Raw genomic sequence first — 17,217 nt, forward strand, 5'->3', positions numbered from 1 at the left:
GGCGAGGGCATACTGTGCATGTGTTAATGCGCATCCACATCATGACCTCACATCGTCCCTATGGTAGAGTTCGTCGCAACGAATTGTATCTAGTTATTGTTATCAGGCAGTTAAGATGAATCCTTATACTCTCCATCCCTATTTTTCTACCATTTCAGATCAACTAGCCTTGTTTTCAACCACACTGCAACTACTTGAACATAGGTACCTAGAAAGCGAGGATGCTGCCTCATGGCCGATACATTGTGCTACTGGGTCCCAAAGCGGTCACTCGCAGTCGACATTGCAGCAGGATGCGGTTTAAGCCTTGGATGAATGCAAACCCGAGATGATGCGTGTGGGATTGGAACATTGATACAACATGACAATGCAGAACAAGGTATATTACATGAAGCTGATCGTTAATTTCTTCCTCATTTCCCGTGTCAGTCATCGCACTAGAAGCCCATGCCATTCCCACGAACAATCCGGCAACCCATACTAAACGCTTCATCCTTGGTCTTAGCCCGTTGACCAAGCACCGCAGTGACTATACCTCCCACACATCCGTCCCATGATTATGGGTGATAAGCAGGCTTAGGATCAACCACATACGGCGGTGGCGGCTCAACCCAACCGCCATTCCCATCCGGCACCGCCACGTCGTCCATGGGAATCGCTTCGCCCCCTCCTCCTCCTCCTCCTCCTGTTCCCCCTTCTGTTACTCCTTGTCCCTGTCCGTGGCCCTGGCCATGTCTCTGGCCAGCCCCAAAACCTCTTCCAGCAGTAGCCCCAACATTACTAGAGCCTCGTGCCCTGCGCCCAGTAGCACGCTCCTCAGCTTGCAACATTTCCCGTACCGCCTGCTGGTGCTCTTTAAGCTTCTTCTTGCGTGTCCAGCGTGGTACAAAGACGGCGAAGCAGAAGGAAATGGAGAGGAGGAAGGTGAGAAGGACAGCTAGGGTTATTATGTTGGCTTTTGGGAATTTTTCTCGTTTGGTGATGGGGTGGAGGTTGAAGCTGTCATGAGAGGTGGGGAGACTCGTCCTTGGGGAGAGCGCGATTGGTGCCATTTGTTTTGTCTTGTTTCCTTTTCCTTTCCGTGTCTTCTCTTGGAGTTTGGAAGCGTGTATATCCGGAAGGTCATGCTATTCGTGTTCTTCTACGCTTGTTCGTTTGTGAAATCTTGGTGGTGGAAAAAAAAATCTGAAAGGGGTGAAAAGATGTGGTGCGATGTTTGTCCTCGCTCTCCCTCGAGGCCCCTGTGTGTCGAGTAATACACCCATAAACAGAGCGTGGAACGGGGAGATAGGTAAGTTGATCGAATGAGCTGTGAGTTATTGTTGGTTTTTCTCGTCCCCTGATCCGCTTTGCTTGCCAATGTCTGAACTTTGTATTTAAATCCGTCCGCCTTATGCAAAACCGTCCAGGCTATGCTGTCCTTCTTGCCTCTTTTTCTGGCGTTTTCGTTGTCCGAAGATGACATTCTTTTCCAACAGCGGGATCGCCAGCCAGGCGAATAAAAGGCTGAGGGAAAGCCTTTGGACAGGAACATGTGAGTATGGTTTAGCACAGCCTCACTTGGGCAGCATTCGGTTACCTGTTTTGCTGTTTCGTGATGACTGATCTGGGCGCCAAGAGGTTCCCTTTCGTTTCGCCCTTCGTCGCTCTTGCCTACTATGTATATAAATCAAATGCAGAAAGTCTTGTGACTGTGCCGCAAGACAGTGAATGGGCAGCCGAGCCGTCAACGAGTGTAAGAAGGGTATGCGATTGGATAATTCGGATTGGGGTATTTGAAATAGCCCCAGATGTCCGGATGCAACGGACAACGAGCAAGATATCGAACCGTTCATCAATGGCAATTTGCTGATGCTCACACCTAGGCGGCAAACACTCGTAGAGAAGAGCCCGGCGATTTACAACCGCTCATCGTAAGAGAAGAGCGGATGTCGAGAGGCTTGTGTGACACGAGAAGCGATCTTGAGGACTTGCGGGTAAGATGTGAGCGCGGGTCGAGTTGCACGAAATTCTCTCATTTTCACATTGTCGGCAAGATATACCTTTCCCTTCGCCTTGATGGTTCAGGATAGATCAGTCACCCCTTTTGGCTATTCCGTACCTTGATCGGACCCCGTGTAAGCTATCGGAATTGTATAACCGAGGGAATATTGAACTCATCGATGAACTCCAGTCGCACGCAATGATGGCCTCATCCAAAGCTTTCAAAGTCACTGTTGAAAAGGAGAGAGAAGCAAAAAACACGCATGTTTCCTTGCTATCACACAGGACCTAATGATGCTACCCCCCAGACCCCTTCCATACATTCATGTCGTCCTTATGTTTTCTTGTTATTATTTGTCTTACCCACCATCACTACACACTACGACCACCCCTCGCCCGAACCCATTCCGTCCCTCCGTCTATATCCAGATGTGGACATAACTTCCCGCCCAGGCTGACTAGATGGCAAGTCTGCAATGAGTGCGTAGGTAGCCAAAAAGCGTCGCACAGCTTAGCCGATCTCTTCTTGGCTCAACAGTAACCATGTCCCGAATGGGAAGTCATTACCAAGCAACGAGCTGGGAACGAATAGGATGCCAATGACCGAGTTACCCCTCCTTCGTTCCTTCCTAAGAAGTGGTATGTATAGGGGAAAACAAAAAGAGGAAAAGAAAAGAAGAAGAAGGATAACAACCTAGAGGCGATACATATTCTACATCCAAGACTTTCGGCTTGGCTCGTCTATATACTATACACATACACGTTTGTAGGTATGGCGGATGTACTTAGCGTAAAAGTATTGTCAATTTGAAGCTCTGTACGTGACTCTTCAGGTTAGATTACACTAGGTACCAGGAGGTACTTCGCGACTACAAGAATGTTACCTCTTGGTACGTCTTAGTATGTCTGCTGTAATATCTTCCAGCTTGTCGGTTGCTTGATCCGGCGGGCGGCCATTTATCATTGTTTCTTTTTAAAGTATTTTTCCTTATTCTTTCTTCTGCTTCCTTGGCATGCGTGACAGTACGAGGAGAAGAGGAGTCCGATGGGGATACAGGTTTCTTTCACGCACATCTCTGTCCTGATGAAGAAGTAAGAATCAAGAAGGAGACCAAAGTACAATGAGGGGCAATGTTCTGGATGAAACATCCCAATTAACACTCGAGCTGACGGAACGGTTCAAGAGTTCCTCATGCGATCGCTTGCTCCAGGTTATGGAGAGTGTGTTTAGCTTAAACTTGGGCGCGGGCGCGAGAAGGTGATTGCGCCGGACACAAATAGGCATCGACCAAATTAGAACACACATCGCAATCATATGCTTCTGATGAAGTTGCGAACACTGTATGCGAGACAGATTGGACACATTTTTGGACAAGATCGCATTGTGATTGGACTCGGAAATCGAACACAAAAGTACCTGAGCCGCGCCGCATTTGAATCCTGAATTGCAATTGTCATGAGCAAAACTTGTCTATATGAAAGAATATATGCAGTGAATAGTATTGAGCGCTAAGGGGTACTCGGATAATAAAAGCAAATAGAGACAAAGTAACCGGAGACGCTGGGTTGCGAGCTCTACTAGTGTATTTTCTCCAACCGACTGCCAAATAGCATCACCTGAGGTGCATAACCATAACATCAGGCTCCTCAACAATCGTCCTCACCACGTCCGCCGCCCTAGCCATAGTCGCCCCGTCAATCACGCGGTGGTCCGCACTCCAACTGAAGTTGCAGATCTGTCTTCGCAAAATCTTGTCTTCCTCCCCTGGCACCGTCGAGAATGCCGGGACAGTACGCATGCGACCGATGCCGAGAATGGCCACCTCCCGATCTACTATCACCGGGGACAGGTACGTGCCTCCGATGCTACCAATGTTGCTGACGGTGATCGTACCGCCAGACATGTCCTGGGGCGACAGCTTGCCGGCCACGGCTAGAGACTGTAAGCGGGCCAGCTCGGCGGCAATGCTCAGGATGTTGAGGCTTCCGACGTTCTTGATGACGGGCACGAGCAAGCCGGAAGGTGTGTCCATTGCGACACCAATGTTGTGCTGGCTGCGCATGACGAGAGATGGCTTGCCATTGCTGTTGCTATCGAGCTCGACACGAGCATTGAGGACGGGGTACTTGTAAAGAGCCATGCTAACGGCCTTGATGATGAAGGGGAGATAAGACAGTTTGCTGACCTGGCCCTCGGGAAGGCCAGACTTGGAGAGGACCCGGTTGAGGCGCGTGCGCAACTCGACCAGGGGGGTGAAATCGACTTCGTCGGCATAGAGGAAATGTGGGATGGTTAGTGACCGCGTCATGGACTTGAACATCATTTCCTGCGTCCTTGTGAGAGGCACCGGAGTTTCCTTTTGAGGGCCGGGTATCGTGGCGTCTGGGGAGGAGAACGCGCTCGCGGCGGTAGCAGCAGCAGCAGCAGCAGCAGCGGTCCCGCCTGGCGAGGTTGGCGTAGCAGCAGATGGGTAGAGTGTTGGCGCAGAGTCCCTAGCTTGTAAAAACTTGTAGACATCCTCCTTGAGCACCCGTCCATCCTTGCCTGTCCCAGGTATCTGAGTGATGTCTACGCTCAGCTCCCTCGCCAAGTGCCTAACGGCTGGAGTTGCCAACGACGCGTGCTTGCCCGTCTGCTTCGTCACTGGCGCGTGCGAGGATGTTGTTGGCGTTTGTCGTGCCCACGGTGCCTCGATAAATGACTGTTTAAGTTCAGGGGCAACAGCTTGTGGTGTAGATGTCGAGATAGCCTCCCCCTTGATTGCCTGCTGCCCTTCCAGGGTCGAAACAGGTCCAGGCGGAGTCCAAGCTTCCACCTCCTTGCTCTCCGGACCGGCCTCAATGTCGATATCAACAAAGGGCTTTCCCACCTTGGCCATTTCGCCCGCTTCGTAGTAGAGTTTTTTGACTACACCGGCAAAGCGACTGGTAATTTCAACAGAAGCCTTGTCACTCTGGACTTCACACAGCTGCGAGAACTCCTCGACTCGGGCGCCAGGTTCGACGAACCATTGGATGACTTCGCACTCGACGATACCTAGCAAAAGCCGTTAGCGCGAAGCTATGGAGAAGATGGACCGAGGACCACTGGCTCTGGACGTACCCTCTCCAATATCGGCAAGGAGGACCGGCTTAATGACTTTGAGGTCTCTCGTGGCATGAAACGCTCTTCTCGTAGAGGGTAACTGTTGAGCTAAAGTAGACGACCTCGAGTTTCCGGGAAGAGGGCGAGTAGGCGACGAAGTCGTAGATGGGGTTCTGGTGGACGTCGCAGTCGGCGCAACCCTGCTCAGTCCCCTCCGACTAAGACGCGACACTTCGTGCCGGCCAACGGCGCGGGAACTCTGCCGCAAGAACATGTTCTTCATGATGCAGACAAGTCGTTTGAGACGAAAGATCCAAGCGCAGAGTTTGTTTATTTCGAAAAGAGACCGGAAGGGATCTCGCAGCTCGAGGGATCACATCTGGCCCACGACCAGAAAAAAGTAAAAACATGTCTCCAATACTTTCCGATAACTCTACCGCGACTTGCCGCTTTCTGTGTCTAACACTTTAGCAAAGGAAAGGATACGACGGGTGTCTTTACCCCAATCAACGTCCTCAATCGATCCAGCGGGGTGGCTTGCTACGGCTTACAGCCTTCAACTGACGTTCGGCCGAGAGAACCTTGAAGGCTTGGTCGGGAATAATCCCCGCGGATAACCGAACCCCAACTTCTACTATCATATCTACACTAGTACATGCAGCACAGTACGGCAAGGCACAATGCACCCCATTGGTTGCGTTCCTGCCCCCCCGCTGTTTCGGCCTGTGCCCCAGAAAGCCGTTCGGCTTGACCCCAAACTGTGTGCCCTGGTCCAGAGCATGGGGTCAATTGATGCTCTAGGTGGGGTAGATTGCTTGGCGCGTGGAAATTTCGAGGGACGGCGCGCGGGTTAGACAGACTGACATCAGAAGGACCGTGACAGGAGCTTCTCCCGAGAACCTTGAGAGCCAGAAACATCACGAATCGATACGTCGTCACGTCGCACACCATGCTCAGCCGCGCAACAATAAGAGCTCGGTCGACAGCCGGCGCCTGCCTCCTATGCCAATGGAGGTCGTTCAGTGTGTCATATCAGAGGCTTGCCAATAAGACACCATCACCCCAGACAACCAAACCGTCGACACCACCATCGACACCAGCTCCGGCCCCCGATGCTGCTTCGAAAGATGCCGCTTCGGCGGCTCCCGTGTCGCCCATCGAATCCCTCAGAGAATCCGGCCCTCTAGCCAATGCGCCCAGAGCCTACGGCAAGGCGCTCGATACCTTCACGCCAACCCACTTGTCAAGGCCCATTGGCATGCACAACCCCCCAAATCCCGGAGAGAACACAGGAATCGACACGCGCACACTCCAGCAGAAGAGGGATGACTTTGTCAACTATGAGAAACATCTGAAGAAGCGAGAGATGCTGTGAGAACCCATCCCGACATTGGCCATGTATCTTCATCCTCCTCCCAGCTTCTTGACTAATTAGCGCTATAACATTAGCAAATCCAAAATCTCCCGCCCCTACTTCCGCGACTGGCGCAACATGCAATTTCACAAGGGCAAGACATTCCTCGCGCCGCCACGTCTCTTCAAAGCCGACCTTTCCCTGTACTTTCCCAACTTGCATGGCCGGACACTCGCCAAGGACGATGCGGCCAAGGTCGCCGACACCACACCTCTCCTAGAAGGCCACTGCTCCGTCGTCACCGTCTTCAGCAGCATGTGGGCCGAGAACCAGATCCGTACCTTTGTCTCTCCCGAAGCCAACCCAGTCCTGCAGTCGGTCCTGAAGCAGAGCGGCGGGCGCGCGCAATTGGTGCAGATCAATATTGAAGAGGATGCCATGAAGGCGTGGTTGGTCAGACTGTTTATGGGCTCGCTGCGCAAGAAGGTGGATGAGGACGACTGGAAGAGGTATTTCTTGGTCACAAAGGGGATTACGGACGAGATTCGGGAGTCAATTGGTTTGCTAAACAGCAAGGTTGGCTACACGTATCTGGTGGATCATAACTGCCGAATTCGATGGGCGGGCAGTGGTGATGCGGAGGGAGATGAGAAGGAGGGCCTGATCAAGGGCGTCCAGAGGATTTTGGACGAGATGACCAAGGAGGGTGTTGGGAAGAACTATGTGCGGAAGACAGCGGCTGTCCCTGAGTTGAAGGCAGAAGGGTCTGTTGCGGCGCAATAGGCGACCCGGAATGCCTAGGCGTAAAGATGCATTGAGATGATATGGGTGACAAAGTCTCCATTGCCCAGCTGACGTGTCACAGAGCTTTTGCTGGAACAGAAAAGCAAGGCTCGCCAAGCTCAAGGTTTCTGAGCATCGAATTCCTGCTACAGGGAAGAAGCTAATTGAGCTTACGAGCAAGCAAGTCGGCTCATCGGGGGCTGAGATGGGCGCATTTCAAAATACCACGGACGAACGGGGAAATTCTGGTCTGTTCTGGTCTGGTCTACAGCAGATGCGTCCACGAGCCATGGTTTAACCAGCAAGAATGCCGTGGACTTCTTCTTGGGTTTGTAAATTATATTATTATTTTGTAAAATCACTTTCACACTTACTTGCCTCGCAACGCCCCTGAACGCCGTAATCCCCGCCATGCTTCCCGTCAAAGTACGAAAGCCCGACACTGAAGTAGTGTGTCATGTACAGCCGCTTACGATAAGGGTTCCTGGAAGATGCGATCCTGTCGCGCTTCCAAAGATCCATAGCATGCGCTCAACAAGAAGTGAGCCGCATAACCGTCCTTGAGCAGAATTTCTCCGCTCTCTCATGTTCGTGAAGCGCTCTCCCACTTCGTTCACCACCGCCACTCAGGAGAAGAACCAGAACATCAAGAAGCAGAACGCAATGAATGAGCCCATAATAATGCCATCCCGTCTCTTCCTCGCCGATATCCTCGTGATCAGGGTATTGATTCCGGGCACCTGGCTCGCCGCAAGAGTAATTCGCCGGTTGATGTGCGCCAGCCGCTCTCGCTGGGACGCGAATGAGTCCTGCACCGCGTACGCCTGGCTCAGCACGCTGTCGGCCACATCGTGGCTGCGGTCCAGCCTGCCTCGCTCGTCCAGCATGTAGTCGGCCTCGCCTTGCTCAGGGTTGGCGGCGCGGTATGCCGAGATGTCGTCGCGCACGCTGCCTAGCAGGTTGGCACGCGTGCGGGCCGACTCGAGCGTCGACCGCAATCGGGAGAGGTCCCGCCGGTGGTCCGAGAGCTTGTCGCGCAGAAGGGAGAGGTTGTTCTGCTTGAGCGCTGAGGGGGAGGGGTCCGAGGTTAGGAGGCGGGTGAGGTGGGAGATTACGGACTCGCGCTGAAAAGACCATGTATTAGCAGTGTTCGAATTTATGTAAACAGTTTTACTTGACCTCTAAAAACTTACTTTGTCCAATAGCTCCCGTAGTCTCGTTTCCGTATGCCTTTCCTCTTCTGTCGGCTTCGGTGGGATGTTGGTCTGGTTCGAGAACTGGGCGTATGTGTGGAGGAGCATTTCGGTCTGTAAGAAAATGTTAGTCTCATGCCCTTCCCATTTCCCAAGGCCCATGACCAGTTCAGTCGTACTTGTGTTTCGAGCGATCGGGCTTGTTGTCGTAACTGGGCCCAGCCCTGGGTTGAGGATGTTGTCGCCGCCATGATGCAGTGCTGCTCCTAAGCTATTGGGGCAAGATCGATGAATTTCAACGGATGCGATTCGTCCGAGTTGCCTGAAGGCGGCACTCTTGGCGGGAGGAGAATATGATGTGGTTTGAATTTATAAAATTGTCTGTAATAGTAGTGGTAAGGTTGATCAGGACAGGTCAACCGGTGGAGGATCCTAGATCAGACGTAAATGGTCGTGATGATGATGATTGATGCTTGCACGGCAGAGATGTGGCTTTGTTAGTGGAAGAAGTTCAGTTACGTATCGGCAGGCGCCACAGTTACATGTCCACTGTACCGTAGCGGCCTGGGTCGACTCTTCAGCTGAGCTGCTGCAGAACGACAGAGCTGAAGATAGGGCTTCACCACGTAGGGGACCCGACGATACATTCCATGTCACCTTATGCCAGGTGTCAGCGCCTCGGCACTGGCAGCTGATGCACATCTCAAGAGTCTAGGCCAAGCATGACATCAAGGTTCATACAACTACTATCACGCGAGATATCTGCGGACCGTACCGTTCTCCCGTCTGAACAGTGGTAGACATCAACTGCGGCCGTGAACGTTGGCGCGAGTTCATAACCATCACGGTTGATGACACTGAAGTTGTTGGACGCGGCGGACACGATTAATCAGCACACATATAGACATGCGAGCGAAGATACCTCAGCTATTGTTGAAAGACATATGACAGAAGGGCCAAGCCATGTTTACACGGGCTTTGTAAAGTGCTGATAAATCGCAAAGACTCACCATACAGTCGTCGTAGCTGTTCACTGAATACGTGTGATTCGCAGACATACACCGACGCAATGAGAGACGCAGTTTCGCACATAGAACGCACGAAGGATATCAATGGTCGAGTATGCGGTAGGCGCAGTAAATAGCATCTGTAGGTATTGATCTTCCGCTCTTTGGACGGATCCCTAATCGCATGGTTTGGTGCGATACCAGGAGGAACAGGCTCTCTGCGAGAGTCGAGTGCCTTCACGAGCCCCCTGTACATTGTCATGGGGCGTCCCCAATGCCTCGAGTTTCGCTCGTGACCCGTATCCTCTGCAAACCGAAAGCCGTATTTTACCATCCTGATGACTGTAAACCCTCATAACAGACGCCGTAATGGACCCGAGAACCGTCAACGTCCAAATGCAACTGACCGAGCCATACCGCGAACCGCACCCGCATGCAGTCCCCTAGCACCCATGCCCACAATCTACCACTTCATCTCGTGGGGCTTGTCACCCTTGCGGAGGGTGAAAGAAGAGGCGAGGTAGCTGGCGAGGAACTCGACCTTCTTGATGTTGGCGATGAGGGCCTTGTCGATGGCCTTCTGGTCGGCAACGCGGCTGCTGGAAACCTCCTTCTTCTGCATCACTATGTCAGCATTGTGCGCCCCGTGTTCCAGCTCGGAATTCCCAAGTCGTACCTGGGGCTTCTCGCCCTGCTTGAAGAAAGCCTCCTCACCAGCCTTCTCCTTGGACTTCTCGGCGGTGAAGTACTTGGGCTGAGCGATCTCGTTGATCTTGGCCTCGTCGATGCCAGCGAGATCGACCTTCTGGGAAGTGGCGATGACGTAGCGGGCGTTGACGCGACGGAGGGGAACACCGTTGATCTTGAAAGGGCCGGTGACGAGAAGAACACCCTGGTCGAGAGCCTTGAGGAGGACGACGCGCTTGCCACGGAAACGGCCAGCGAGGAGGATCAGGACGGTGCCGGGGACGAGGGTGCTGCGGGGAGACCACGGGCGGATGGTCTTGCGGACCTGTAGAGAACATGGTAGTTAGAATCAGTTGTATTCGCAGAGTTTGGGAATGTCCGCCTCTTGTCGTCGCCTCCACGACATGCACTTTGCGGTCCAAAGTCCAAAATCGCAGCAAGTGCTGCCGCCCTCCACTTGCGCCCTGGTTGTCCCCATTTCCGCGCCAAATCGATAACCGCCAAACCGGCCGCAATTCCACCAAGTGCATCTCGCGATACTTCGCCAAAAACGTCGCCGGTCGCTTGGAAAACTTGTGCATGCACGTACCTTGCGAGGCTGGGCCTCATCCTCAGCAGGGTACCATTTCTGGGCCTTCTCGGACGAGTGAGGGACCGTCCGGGTCGCCTTGCCAAAGGTCTTCGTCTGGGGAGCCGCCGCGGACGACATTGTGTGGACTTTGGCTGGGTGGTGAGGTTAGTGCAGAATCGTCGTCAACTTCCTGACTGCTGCTCGAGATTTTAGAAATGTTGGAGTGGCCCCGGTTGTGTGCATGTTACGAAGACCCAAACCCCAAGCTAACCGCATTGGGATTTTGCGGGACCGTTCACCTTTGGCAGGCGGCAACGCACGGGCCACCTCGGAAACGGTAGGGTTTTCCGCCCTCCCTGCGATTTTGCGCATCCACACCTCTCAGATTTTGTTGGATAGCGAGTGCCTGAAGACCGCGATCCTCTGATACTTGTCGTGGTCAAGCCCTACTCACCCAACGTCCTTCAAGCTCGACGTCAATCACATTCAAGATGGTACGTACGGCCCTTCACGTCCGACGGCTCTTGGGGGGGCACTGTTATGCTGCCAATTTCATCGATGTCTTGTTTGGCAATTGCTGCACTTCGCCGATGATCTCATTTGCGACGATATCGCAGACGCCAACCGATGGCAGACGGAAGTTTTTGGAAATGCGGTGCATTGGCTGACTCCAAATCGTTATAGTCTTCTGGAAAGGTCAAGGCCGGCGCTCTCTGGTCCAAGAACAAGGACGAGCTCACCAAGCAGCTCGGTGAGCTGAAGACTGAGTTGGGTCAGCTTCGCATCCAGAAGATCGTCTCTTCCGGCACCAAGCTCAACAAGATGTACGTCGATTTTGCACCCGCCGATTCACCACGAGCCACTTCGAAAACGGGATATGGGAACTTGGACGAATCTTTGGGAATATCAGGGAGGATTGAACGGGTTGGCTGACAGGCGCATCTTTTTACAGCCACGACCTCCGCAAGTCGATCGCTCGTGTCCTTACCATCATCAACGCCAAGCAGAGGGCTCAGCTTCGTCTCTTCTACAAGAACAAGAAGTACCTCCCTCTCGATCTCCGCGCCAAGCAGACCCGCGCTATCCGCCGCCGTCTTTCCAAGGAGGACGCTTCCCGCGTTCTTGAGAAGACCAAGAAGCGCACCACCCACTTCCCCCTCCGCAAGTTTGCCGTCAAGGTACGATTACACAATGCGCCGGCCTCAATGGATGAGAGACGCAAAGTTCCCTCCATTGCACATGGTGTCGAATGCCGATCCAAATACGAAGAACCAAGACCATGCTAACATGCGTGTCTCCAGGCCGCTTAAATGTGCTTCTTCTGGGGTTAAGGGGTTGGTTGTGGGTATTTAAACAGGCAGCGCGGTTTTGAAAAAGGATTTCGCACTCGACACACTGCATCATCAATGGAGCATGCTTGAACGGGTTTTTTGGGTGCTATCAACGAGGTCAACGAAAATCTTGATCCGGCTAGGTAGCTCCATAGCTGCCGAAATGAATGCCACGGGCTGAACCACCACCATCGCCACCACCGCAGACGGATCGTTCATGATGATACCCACGTTGGATACTTGACGACCCCCCGGCCGGATGTTGTTCTGATCGAAGATTGCAGGAAGGGGGCTCATGGCTTGGGTCCCTCTGTGCGATACAACGGCTCTTCTGGGGCTGATTGGTGTAGCCAGGTACACATAGTTGCCTAGAAAAGAGCGCAGTTGTCTGGGATGGGAATCTTTCCAGGGCTGCGTCGCGAACGGATTTGTCCTTGGCTCTTTGACTGTTCTTCATGATGTCCCTCTATTCTCCTGGTCCTGGAGTGATGATCGTCTCGCCTTTGCTGTGCTTGGCAGAATGTGACGTATTTCGGCCATCTGCGTAGTATGTACACACTACAGGTACCTCCTGCGGTCACGTATCTGAGCGACGTCCACGTCTTTTGCGGCTCTGCGCTGCCAATCTCAGTCCTGTTTGTTGACACCCCCCTGAGTCCACACTCATGGACACTGTCAATTGTCGTTATGTCTCCAGTGTATTCGTACAATGCCGCTCCCACCATGGCCAAATGCGCACCAACAGCCGTCCTACAGAATATCGACGATATAGAATGCATTACACCAATCCTGCCACCTTATATGCTCTGTTAATGCATGGTTTTGACCAATTTGCGAACACTGACAGCGTGGTCCAAGTCAAACAGACTATTATTTGTCTCTGACCGCCCGGCAGAATAGCAATGGAACGGCGCTAGCGAGTCTTTAGCGTGATGCGTGCCAAGCATGGACCAGCTCTGTGTCTGTGATGAGGTGGTGGAAGCTCCAACTGTCCTCTTGTGGCGGGCGCATTGGGGATTGGACTCTGGCTGGACCTCCACCAGTCCGTCAGTGACAGCGAAGCTCTCCAACAACCTGCACCATCGCGAGGACGCACAAACTACCAGACCACGGCCATCATGTCGGCCGATTCCCTAGAACGTCTCGCCAGCGCGGGCAAAGGGGATAGCACCCGCACATTGCTGCGAGTGATTATCCTCTTGCTTGTCGCCGGTGCCGCTATCTCAAGCCGCCTGTTTTCTGTTATTCGTAAGCCTCCCAGTCCCCAGCTTCCTTGACGTGGAACATGCGCGGCAGAGTGAAGCTCCGGACGAGCTGGGCAGCAATGTCACAAAATTGAACCCCTCCAAACCGTCCGCAAAGCTATCCTTTGCCCCAATTGTCCAAGAGGCTAATCGTTTGAATACATTTTACTTTCAATTATAATTATGACTGCTAACCGCTTGCGTGCAACCAGGTTTCGAATCTATCATCCATGAATGTCAGTTCCCGAGCTAACAAGCTTGCTTCCTCCCCAATCCACAGCGCCAACTTGAACTACGTCCACAGGCACCGCAACAACACCGAAATCCTTACGATAATGCATCACTAACTCCCGTATAGTCGATCCTTGGTTCAACTTCCGAGCGACAAAATACTTGGTCGCAAATGGATTCTACAAGTTTTGGGACTGGTTCGATGACCGGACATGGCATCCCCTGGGCCGCGTCACTGGAGGTACTCTCTATCCCGGGCTCATGGTCACCAGCGGTGTCATTTACCACGCTCTGAGGGCTCTCTCGATTCCCGTCGACATCCGGAATGTCTGCGTTCTTCTTGCACCGGCCTTTTCCGGTCTTACTGCCTACGCCGCTTACCTCCTCACCAACGAGATGACCCCGTCTTCGTCCGCCGGTCTCCTTGCCGCCATCTTCATGGGTATTGCCCCTGGCTATATCTCCCGTTCGGTCGCTGGCAGTTACGACAACGAAGCCATTGCCATTTTTCTGCTGGTCTTCACCTTCTACCTGTGGATCAAGGCTCTCAAGCTCGGATCCATGCTTTGGGGAGCTCTTTGCGCCCTCTTCTACGGTTACATGGTTGCTTCCTGGGGTGGTTATGCCTTCATCACCTGTCTCCTCCCCCTCCACGCATTTGTTCTTATCTGCATGGGTCGCTACAGCACTAGGCTTTATGTTGCGTACACCACTTGGTATGCATTGGGAACATTGGCCAGCATGCAGATTCCCTTTGTTGGTTTTCTGCCTGTCAAGACTAGCGAGCACATGCCTGCTTTGGGTACGTTGACTTGACCAGCCCCCCTCTTTCGAGTCGTTTTACTGACACTTGATAGGCATCTTTGGATTCCTTCAGCTTTTGGCTTTCCTCGACTACGTTCGTTCAGCGATTCCCAGCCGGCAATTCCAGACCTTCTTGTGGGTCTTTGCTGGAAGTATCTTTGGTATCGGCCTCATCGGCCTTGTCGTTGCTACCAGTGCTGGTTTCATTGCTCCCTGGAGTGGTCGATTCTACTCCCTGTGGGACACGGGATACGCCAAGATTCACATTCCCATCATCGCCTCGGTCTCTGAGCATCAGCCTACAGCATGGCCCGCCTTCTTCTTCGACCTCAACATGCTCGTGTGGCTCTTGCCCGCTGGCGTCTATCTGTGCTACCAGAAGCTGGCTGATGAGCATGTCTTCGTCATTGTTTACGCCTTGTTTGGCAGCTACTTCGCCGGTGTCATGGTTCGTCTCATGTTGACGCTCACCCCTGTTGTTTGCGTTGCGGCGGCCATTGCGCTCTCCACCATCCTTCACACGTATCTCAAGGCCAAGTCACCCACCCCGGAGGAGCTTCTTCCTGAGGAATCTACCGACGGTACCTCCAAGAAAGCATCGAAGTCGGGTCTTAGGGCGTCGAACAAGCCATACATCGGCATCTATGCGACCTTCTCCAAGGTCACCATTGTTGGTCTCATGACCGCCTACCTATTGCTGTTTGTTGCTCACTGCACATGGGTCACCTCAAACGCTTATTCGTCACCTTCAGTCGTCTTGGCCAGTAGGATGCCCGATGGTAGCCAGCACATCATTGACGATTATCGTGAGGCGTATCAGTGGTTGCGCCAGAACACCAAGTATGACGCCAAGATCATGTCTTGGTGGGATTATGGCTACCAGATTGGTGGCATGGCCGACCGTCCCACGCTTGTCGACAACAACACCTGGAACAACACACACATCGCGACTGTCGGCAAGGCCATGGCCTCCCGCGAGGAAGTCAGCTATCCCATCATGCGCCAACACGAGGTGGACTATGTCTTGATTGTTTTCGGTGGCCTTTTGGGATATTCCGGCGACGATATTAACAAGTTCCTCTGGATGGTTCGTATTGCCGAGGGCATTTGGCCTGATGAGGTCAAGGAGCGCGAGTTCTTTACGCCTCGCGGTGAATATCGTGTCGATGCCGGGGCTACCGACACCATGAAGAACAGCTTGATGTGAGTGCAGTCCTGCTTCCACGGCCCCGTCTATTACTAACTGTTTCACAGGTACAAGATGTCGTATTATAACTACAACAACCTCTTTCCCCCTGGACAGGCTCAAGATCGCGTCCGTGGCGTCCGCCTTCCCGACGAAGGCCCGGTTCTCAACACCATCGAGGAGGCCTTCACGAGCGAAAACTGGATTATCCGCATTTACAAGGTCAAGGACCTCGATAACCTAGGCCGTGACCATGCTTCTGCTTCTGCATTTGAGCGCGGCCAGAAGAAGAAAAAGGTGATAAAGAAGAAGGGACCTCGGGTTCTGCGTGTAGACTGAGATGGTCGCATGGACGGGGCATAAGCAGATCTATAGATGATATTTGAAGTTATTTACTGGTTCAAACCGGATGAGTGAACAGAAAAAGCGAGGTTGGCACTGTATAAGTTAGCGTCTGTGTTGGGGTGAATATGAATTGTTCCTTTCGACTGCATTGTGAGTAACAGTCATCTCATCCCCTACTTGTTACACGAAGATCAATACGTTTCATAGGAAGTCCCGCCCGTATCGGTAACGATGTCGGACGCAACTGAAGTCATTTCCACTTTCCAGGAGTGGTACTGACAGTTTCACGCATTGTTGTCGCGTGTAGCGACCGGCCAAAGGGATCCTGCAAGTTTTCATCCGAACCAGGTCCTCTATTCGCGGTTCTAGACCATTCTCACTCCTGCATCTTTCGGAGAGTCCCAACTACTAACGCGTCCTGCTTGAGTCAAGAGATTCCGGTCGCGTCTAACCCCCGCCAGGTCCCAAACTCGTAACTTAACTCTTTGCTCTTCAGCCTTCAAAACCATCCTTCCACCCCCGCGCCTCTGTTGCCCGTCTCTGGCAACCCTCCTACACTCTTCGACACCTCAATTTCTCCGCTGCCCGAGACCATTTTGTATTACCAGTCCAAAAAATTTCATATCGTTACCATTACACTCGGTACGCGGTGGAGTATCTCCACGGTTTCCGACATCCTGGGCACCTTCCGTCGTCGTCCCCTTTTTCCCATTCACTTCCACCACTCTGCTAACAAATAGTTGTCGGGTCGTTTTCTTTCACTAGTAAAGTGTTAGTTCCTCAAGATCGGGTATTTGTGGTTGTTTCTTTTCGTTTTTGCAACTACTTCCCTTCATTTACACTTTTCTTTGCGTATACCTTTTTGCAGGCTCAACTTCGCGATAGAACAATATCTTTGGATTGCCTCGACCGCGTACGGCGTTATATCCAGAGATCACTGCCCACGGTCAGACGGGTGGCGCGCTTGATACGCGACAAGGTAAGCCATCCGCACTTTTACCTTCAATTGTTCCTCTCGCGAAGCACGACCGCATCGACACTCAGTTTGTGTGTCGCGGGTCATTCACGACTCCTTAAACTACCTCAAGCCCCCCACGATACTCCTTTGTCGTTCTTCTTCGAAAAACATCGGCCGGTCAAATAGCCAGAATTTGCCGCCAGGAGGCCCCGCCTCTACCCTTCACTTAACGTTTTGATCCTTGGTTACTCAAAACCCTCTCCCTTGGCAAAAATTGCAAGCTGACCGTCACAATTCGATATTGCCAGCCAGAAAATCACTCTCAGACACAGAGATTTTTCTTCGCGACACCACCATGCCTCGTAAGAAGCGTGCGTCCGTTGTGGACACGTTGCTTAGTGTTAAGGGCGTGGCTAGACTACTTCGAAATTTAACAGTGCAAGATCGATTGGAGC

The 17,217-nt window shown here is 52.6% G+C and overlaps 7 protein-coding genes across 7 annotated transcripts; 3 read left to right on the plus strand and 4 right to left on the minus strand.

Annotated features, from left to right (window-relative positions):
* Positions 1-295: 295 nt before the first annotated feature.
* On the minus strand, positions 296-1,514 carry NCU02703 (hypothetical protein). The gene has a single exon (XM_960383.2). It carries the CDS (start codon positions 1,050-1,052, stop codon positions 558-560), a length of 495 nt encoding a protein of 164 aa, XP_965476.1. The 5' UTR covers positions 1,053-1,514; the 3' UTR covers positions 296-557.
* Positions 1,515-3,418: 1,904 nt separating this feature from the next.
* NCU02704 (branched-chain alpha-keto acid dehydrogenase E2 component) lies at positions 3,419-5,638 on the minus strand. The gene is made up of 2 exons (XM_960384.2): positions 5,087-5,638; positions 3,419-5,020 (listed from the first exon to the last, which is right to left on the minus strand). The coding sequence occupies exons 1-2, from the start codon at positions 5,349-5,351 to the stop codon at positions 3,597-3,599; spliced, it is 1,689 nt and encodes a 562-aa protein (XP_965477.1). The 5' UTR covers positions 5,352-5,638; the 3' UTR covers positions 3,419-3,596.
* A 283-nt stretch (positions 5,639-5,921) lies between these two features.
* NCU02705 (F1F0 ATP synthase assembly protein Atp10) lies at positions 5,922-7,613 on the plus strand. Its single transcript, XM_960385.3, has 2 exons — positions 5,922-6,439; positions 6,518-7,613. The coding sequence occupies exons 1-2, from the start codon at positions 6,018-6,020 to the stop codon at positions 7,203-7,205; spliced, it is 1,110 nt and encodes a 369-aa protein (XP_965478.1). The 5' UTR covers positions 5,922-6,017; the 3' UTR covers positions 7,206-7,613.
* NCU02706 (protein transporter GOS1) lies at positions 7,444-8,968 on the minus strand. The gene is made up of 3 exons (XM_960386.2): positions 8,578-8,968; positions 8,399-8,512; positions 7,444-8,329 (listed from the first exon to the last, which is right to left on the minus strand). Exons 1-3 carry the CDS (start codon positions 8,647-8,649, stop codon positions 7,832-7,834), a joined length of 684 nt encoding a protein of 227 aa, XP_965479.1. The 5' UTR covers positions 8,650-8,968; the 3' UTR covers positions 7,444-7,831.
* A 116-nt stretch (positions 8,969-9,084) lies between these two features.
* NCU02707 (60S ribosomal protein L6) lies at positions 9,085-10,917 on the minus strand. Its single transcript, XM_960387.3, has 3 exons — positions 10,682-10,917; positions 10,082-10,417; positions 9,085-10,021 (listed from the first exon to the last, which is right to left on the minus strand). Exons 1-3 carry the CDS (start codon positions 10,799-10,801, stop codon positions 9,869-9,871), a joined length of 609 nt encoding a protein of 202 aa, XP_965480.2. The 5' UTR covers positions 10,802-10,917; the 3' UTR covers positions 9,085-9,868.
* Positions 10,918-11,020: 103 nt separating this feature from the next.
* Positions 11,021-12,646, plus strand: NCU10498 (60S ribosomal protein L35). The gene is made up of 4 exons (XM_001728357.2): positions 11,021-11,157; positions 11,348-11,487; positions 11,616-11,841; positions 11,965-12,646. Exons 1-4 carry the CDS (start codon positions 11,155-11,157, stop codon positions 11,971-11,973), a joined length of 378 nt encoding a protein of 125 aa, XP_001728409.1. The 5' UTR covers positions 11,021-11,154; the 3' UTR covers positions 11,974-12,646.
* Positions 12,647-12,822: 176 nt separating this feature from the next.
* On the plus strand, positions 12,823-16,006 carry ti (tiny). Its single transcript, XM_001728356.2, has 5 exons — positions 12,823-13,242; positions 13,451-13,474; positions 13,597-14,271; positions 14,327-15,476; positions 15,528-16,006. The coding sequence occupies exons 1-5, from the start codon at positions 13,113-13,115 to the stop codon at positions 15,796-15,798; spliced, it is 2,250 nt and encodes a 749-aa protein (XP_001728408.1). The 5' UTR covers positions 12,823-13,112; the 3' UTR covers positions 15,799-16,006.
* Positions 16,007-17,217: the final 1,211 nt, after the last annotated feature.

Source organism: Neurospora crassa, linkage group I (genome assembly GCF_000182925.2).
Source record: "Neurospora crassa OR74A linkage group I, whole genome shotgun sequence".
Lineage (NCBI taxonomy): Eukaryota > Fungi > Ascomycota > Sordariomycetes > Sordariales > Sordariaceae > Neurospora > Neurospora crassa.

Excerpts from the sequence above, each read along its gene's own strand:
- NCU02706 (XM_960386.2), bottom strand. The coding sequence starts at position 8,649 with ATGGCGGCGACAACATCCTCAACCCAGGGCTGGGCCCAGTTACGACAA. Across the intron at positions 8,513-8,577 it reads CCCGATCGCTCGAAACACAA|ACCGAAATGCTCCTCCACAC; the intron begins GTACGACTGAAC and ends ATTTTCTTACAG. Across the intron at positions 8,330-8,398 it reads TACGGGAGCTATTGGACAAA|CGCGAGTCCGTAATCTCCCA; the intron begins GTAAGTTTTTAG and ends TGGTCTTTTCAG.
- NCU10498 (XM_001728357.2), top strand. Across the intron at positions 11,488-11,615 it reads GGCACCAAGCTCAACAAGAT|CCACGACCTCCGCAAGTCGA; the intron begins GTACGTCGATTT and ends ATCTTTTTACAG.
- NCU02707 (XM_960387.3), bottom strand. The coding sequence starts at position 10,801 with ATGTCGTCCGCGGCGGCTCCCCAGACGAAGACCTTTGGCAAGGCGACC. Across the intron at positions 10,418-10,681 it reads ATGAGGCCCAGCCTCGCAAG|GTCCGCAAGACCATCCGCCC; the intron begins GTACGTGCATGC and ends TGTTCTCTACAG. Across the intron at positions 10,022-10,081 it reads AGCAGGGCGAGAAGCCCCAG|AAGAAGGAGGTTTCCAGCAG; the intron begins GTACGACTTGGG and ends ATAGTGATGCAG.
- NCU02705 (XM_960385.3), top strand. The coding sequence starts at position 6,018 with ATGCTCAGCCGCGCAACAATAAGAGCTCGGTCGACAGCCGGCGCCTGC. Across the intron at positions 6,440-6,517 it reads CTGAAGAAGCGAGAGATGCT|CAAATCCAAAATCTCCCGCC; the intron begins GTGAGAACCCAT and ends CTATAACATTAG.
- ti (XM_001728356.2), top strand. The coding sequence starts at position 13,113 with ATGTCGGCCGATTCCCTAGAACGTCTCGCCAGCGCGGGCAAAGGGGAT. Across the intron at positions 14,272-14,326 it reads CGAGCACATGCCTGCTTTGG|GCATCTTTGGATTCCTTCAG; the intron begins GTACGTTGACTT and ends GACACTTGATAG. Across the intron at positions 15,477-15,527 it reads ACCATGAAGAACAGCTTGAT|GTACAAGATGTCGTATTATA; the intron begins GTGAGTGCAGTC and ends ACTGTTTCACAG.
- NCU02703 (XM_960383.2), bottom strand. The coding sequence starts at position 1,052 with ATGGCACCAATCGCGCTCTCCCCAAGGACGAGTCTCCCCACCTCTCAT.
- NCU02704 (XM_960384.2), bottom strand. The coding sequence starts at position 5,351 with ATGAAGAACATGTTCTTGCGGCAGAGTTCCCGCGCCGTTGGCCGGCAC. Across the intron at positions 5,021-5,086 it reads CCTTGCCGATATTGGAGAGG|GTATCGTCGAGTGCGAAGTC; the intron begins GTACGTCCAGAG and ends GGCTTTTGCTAG.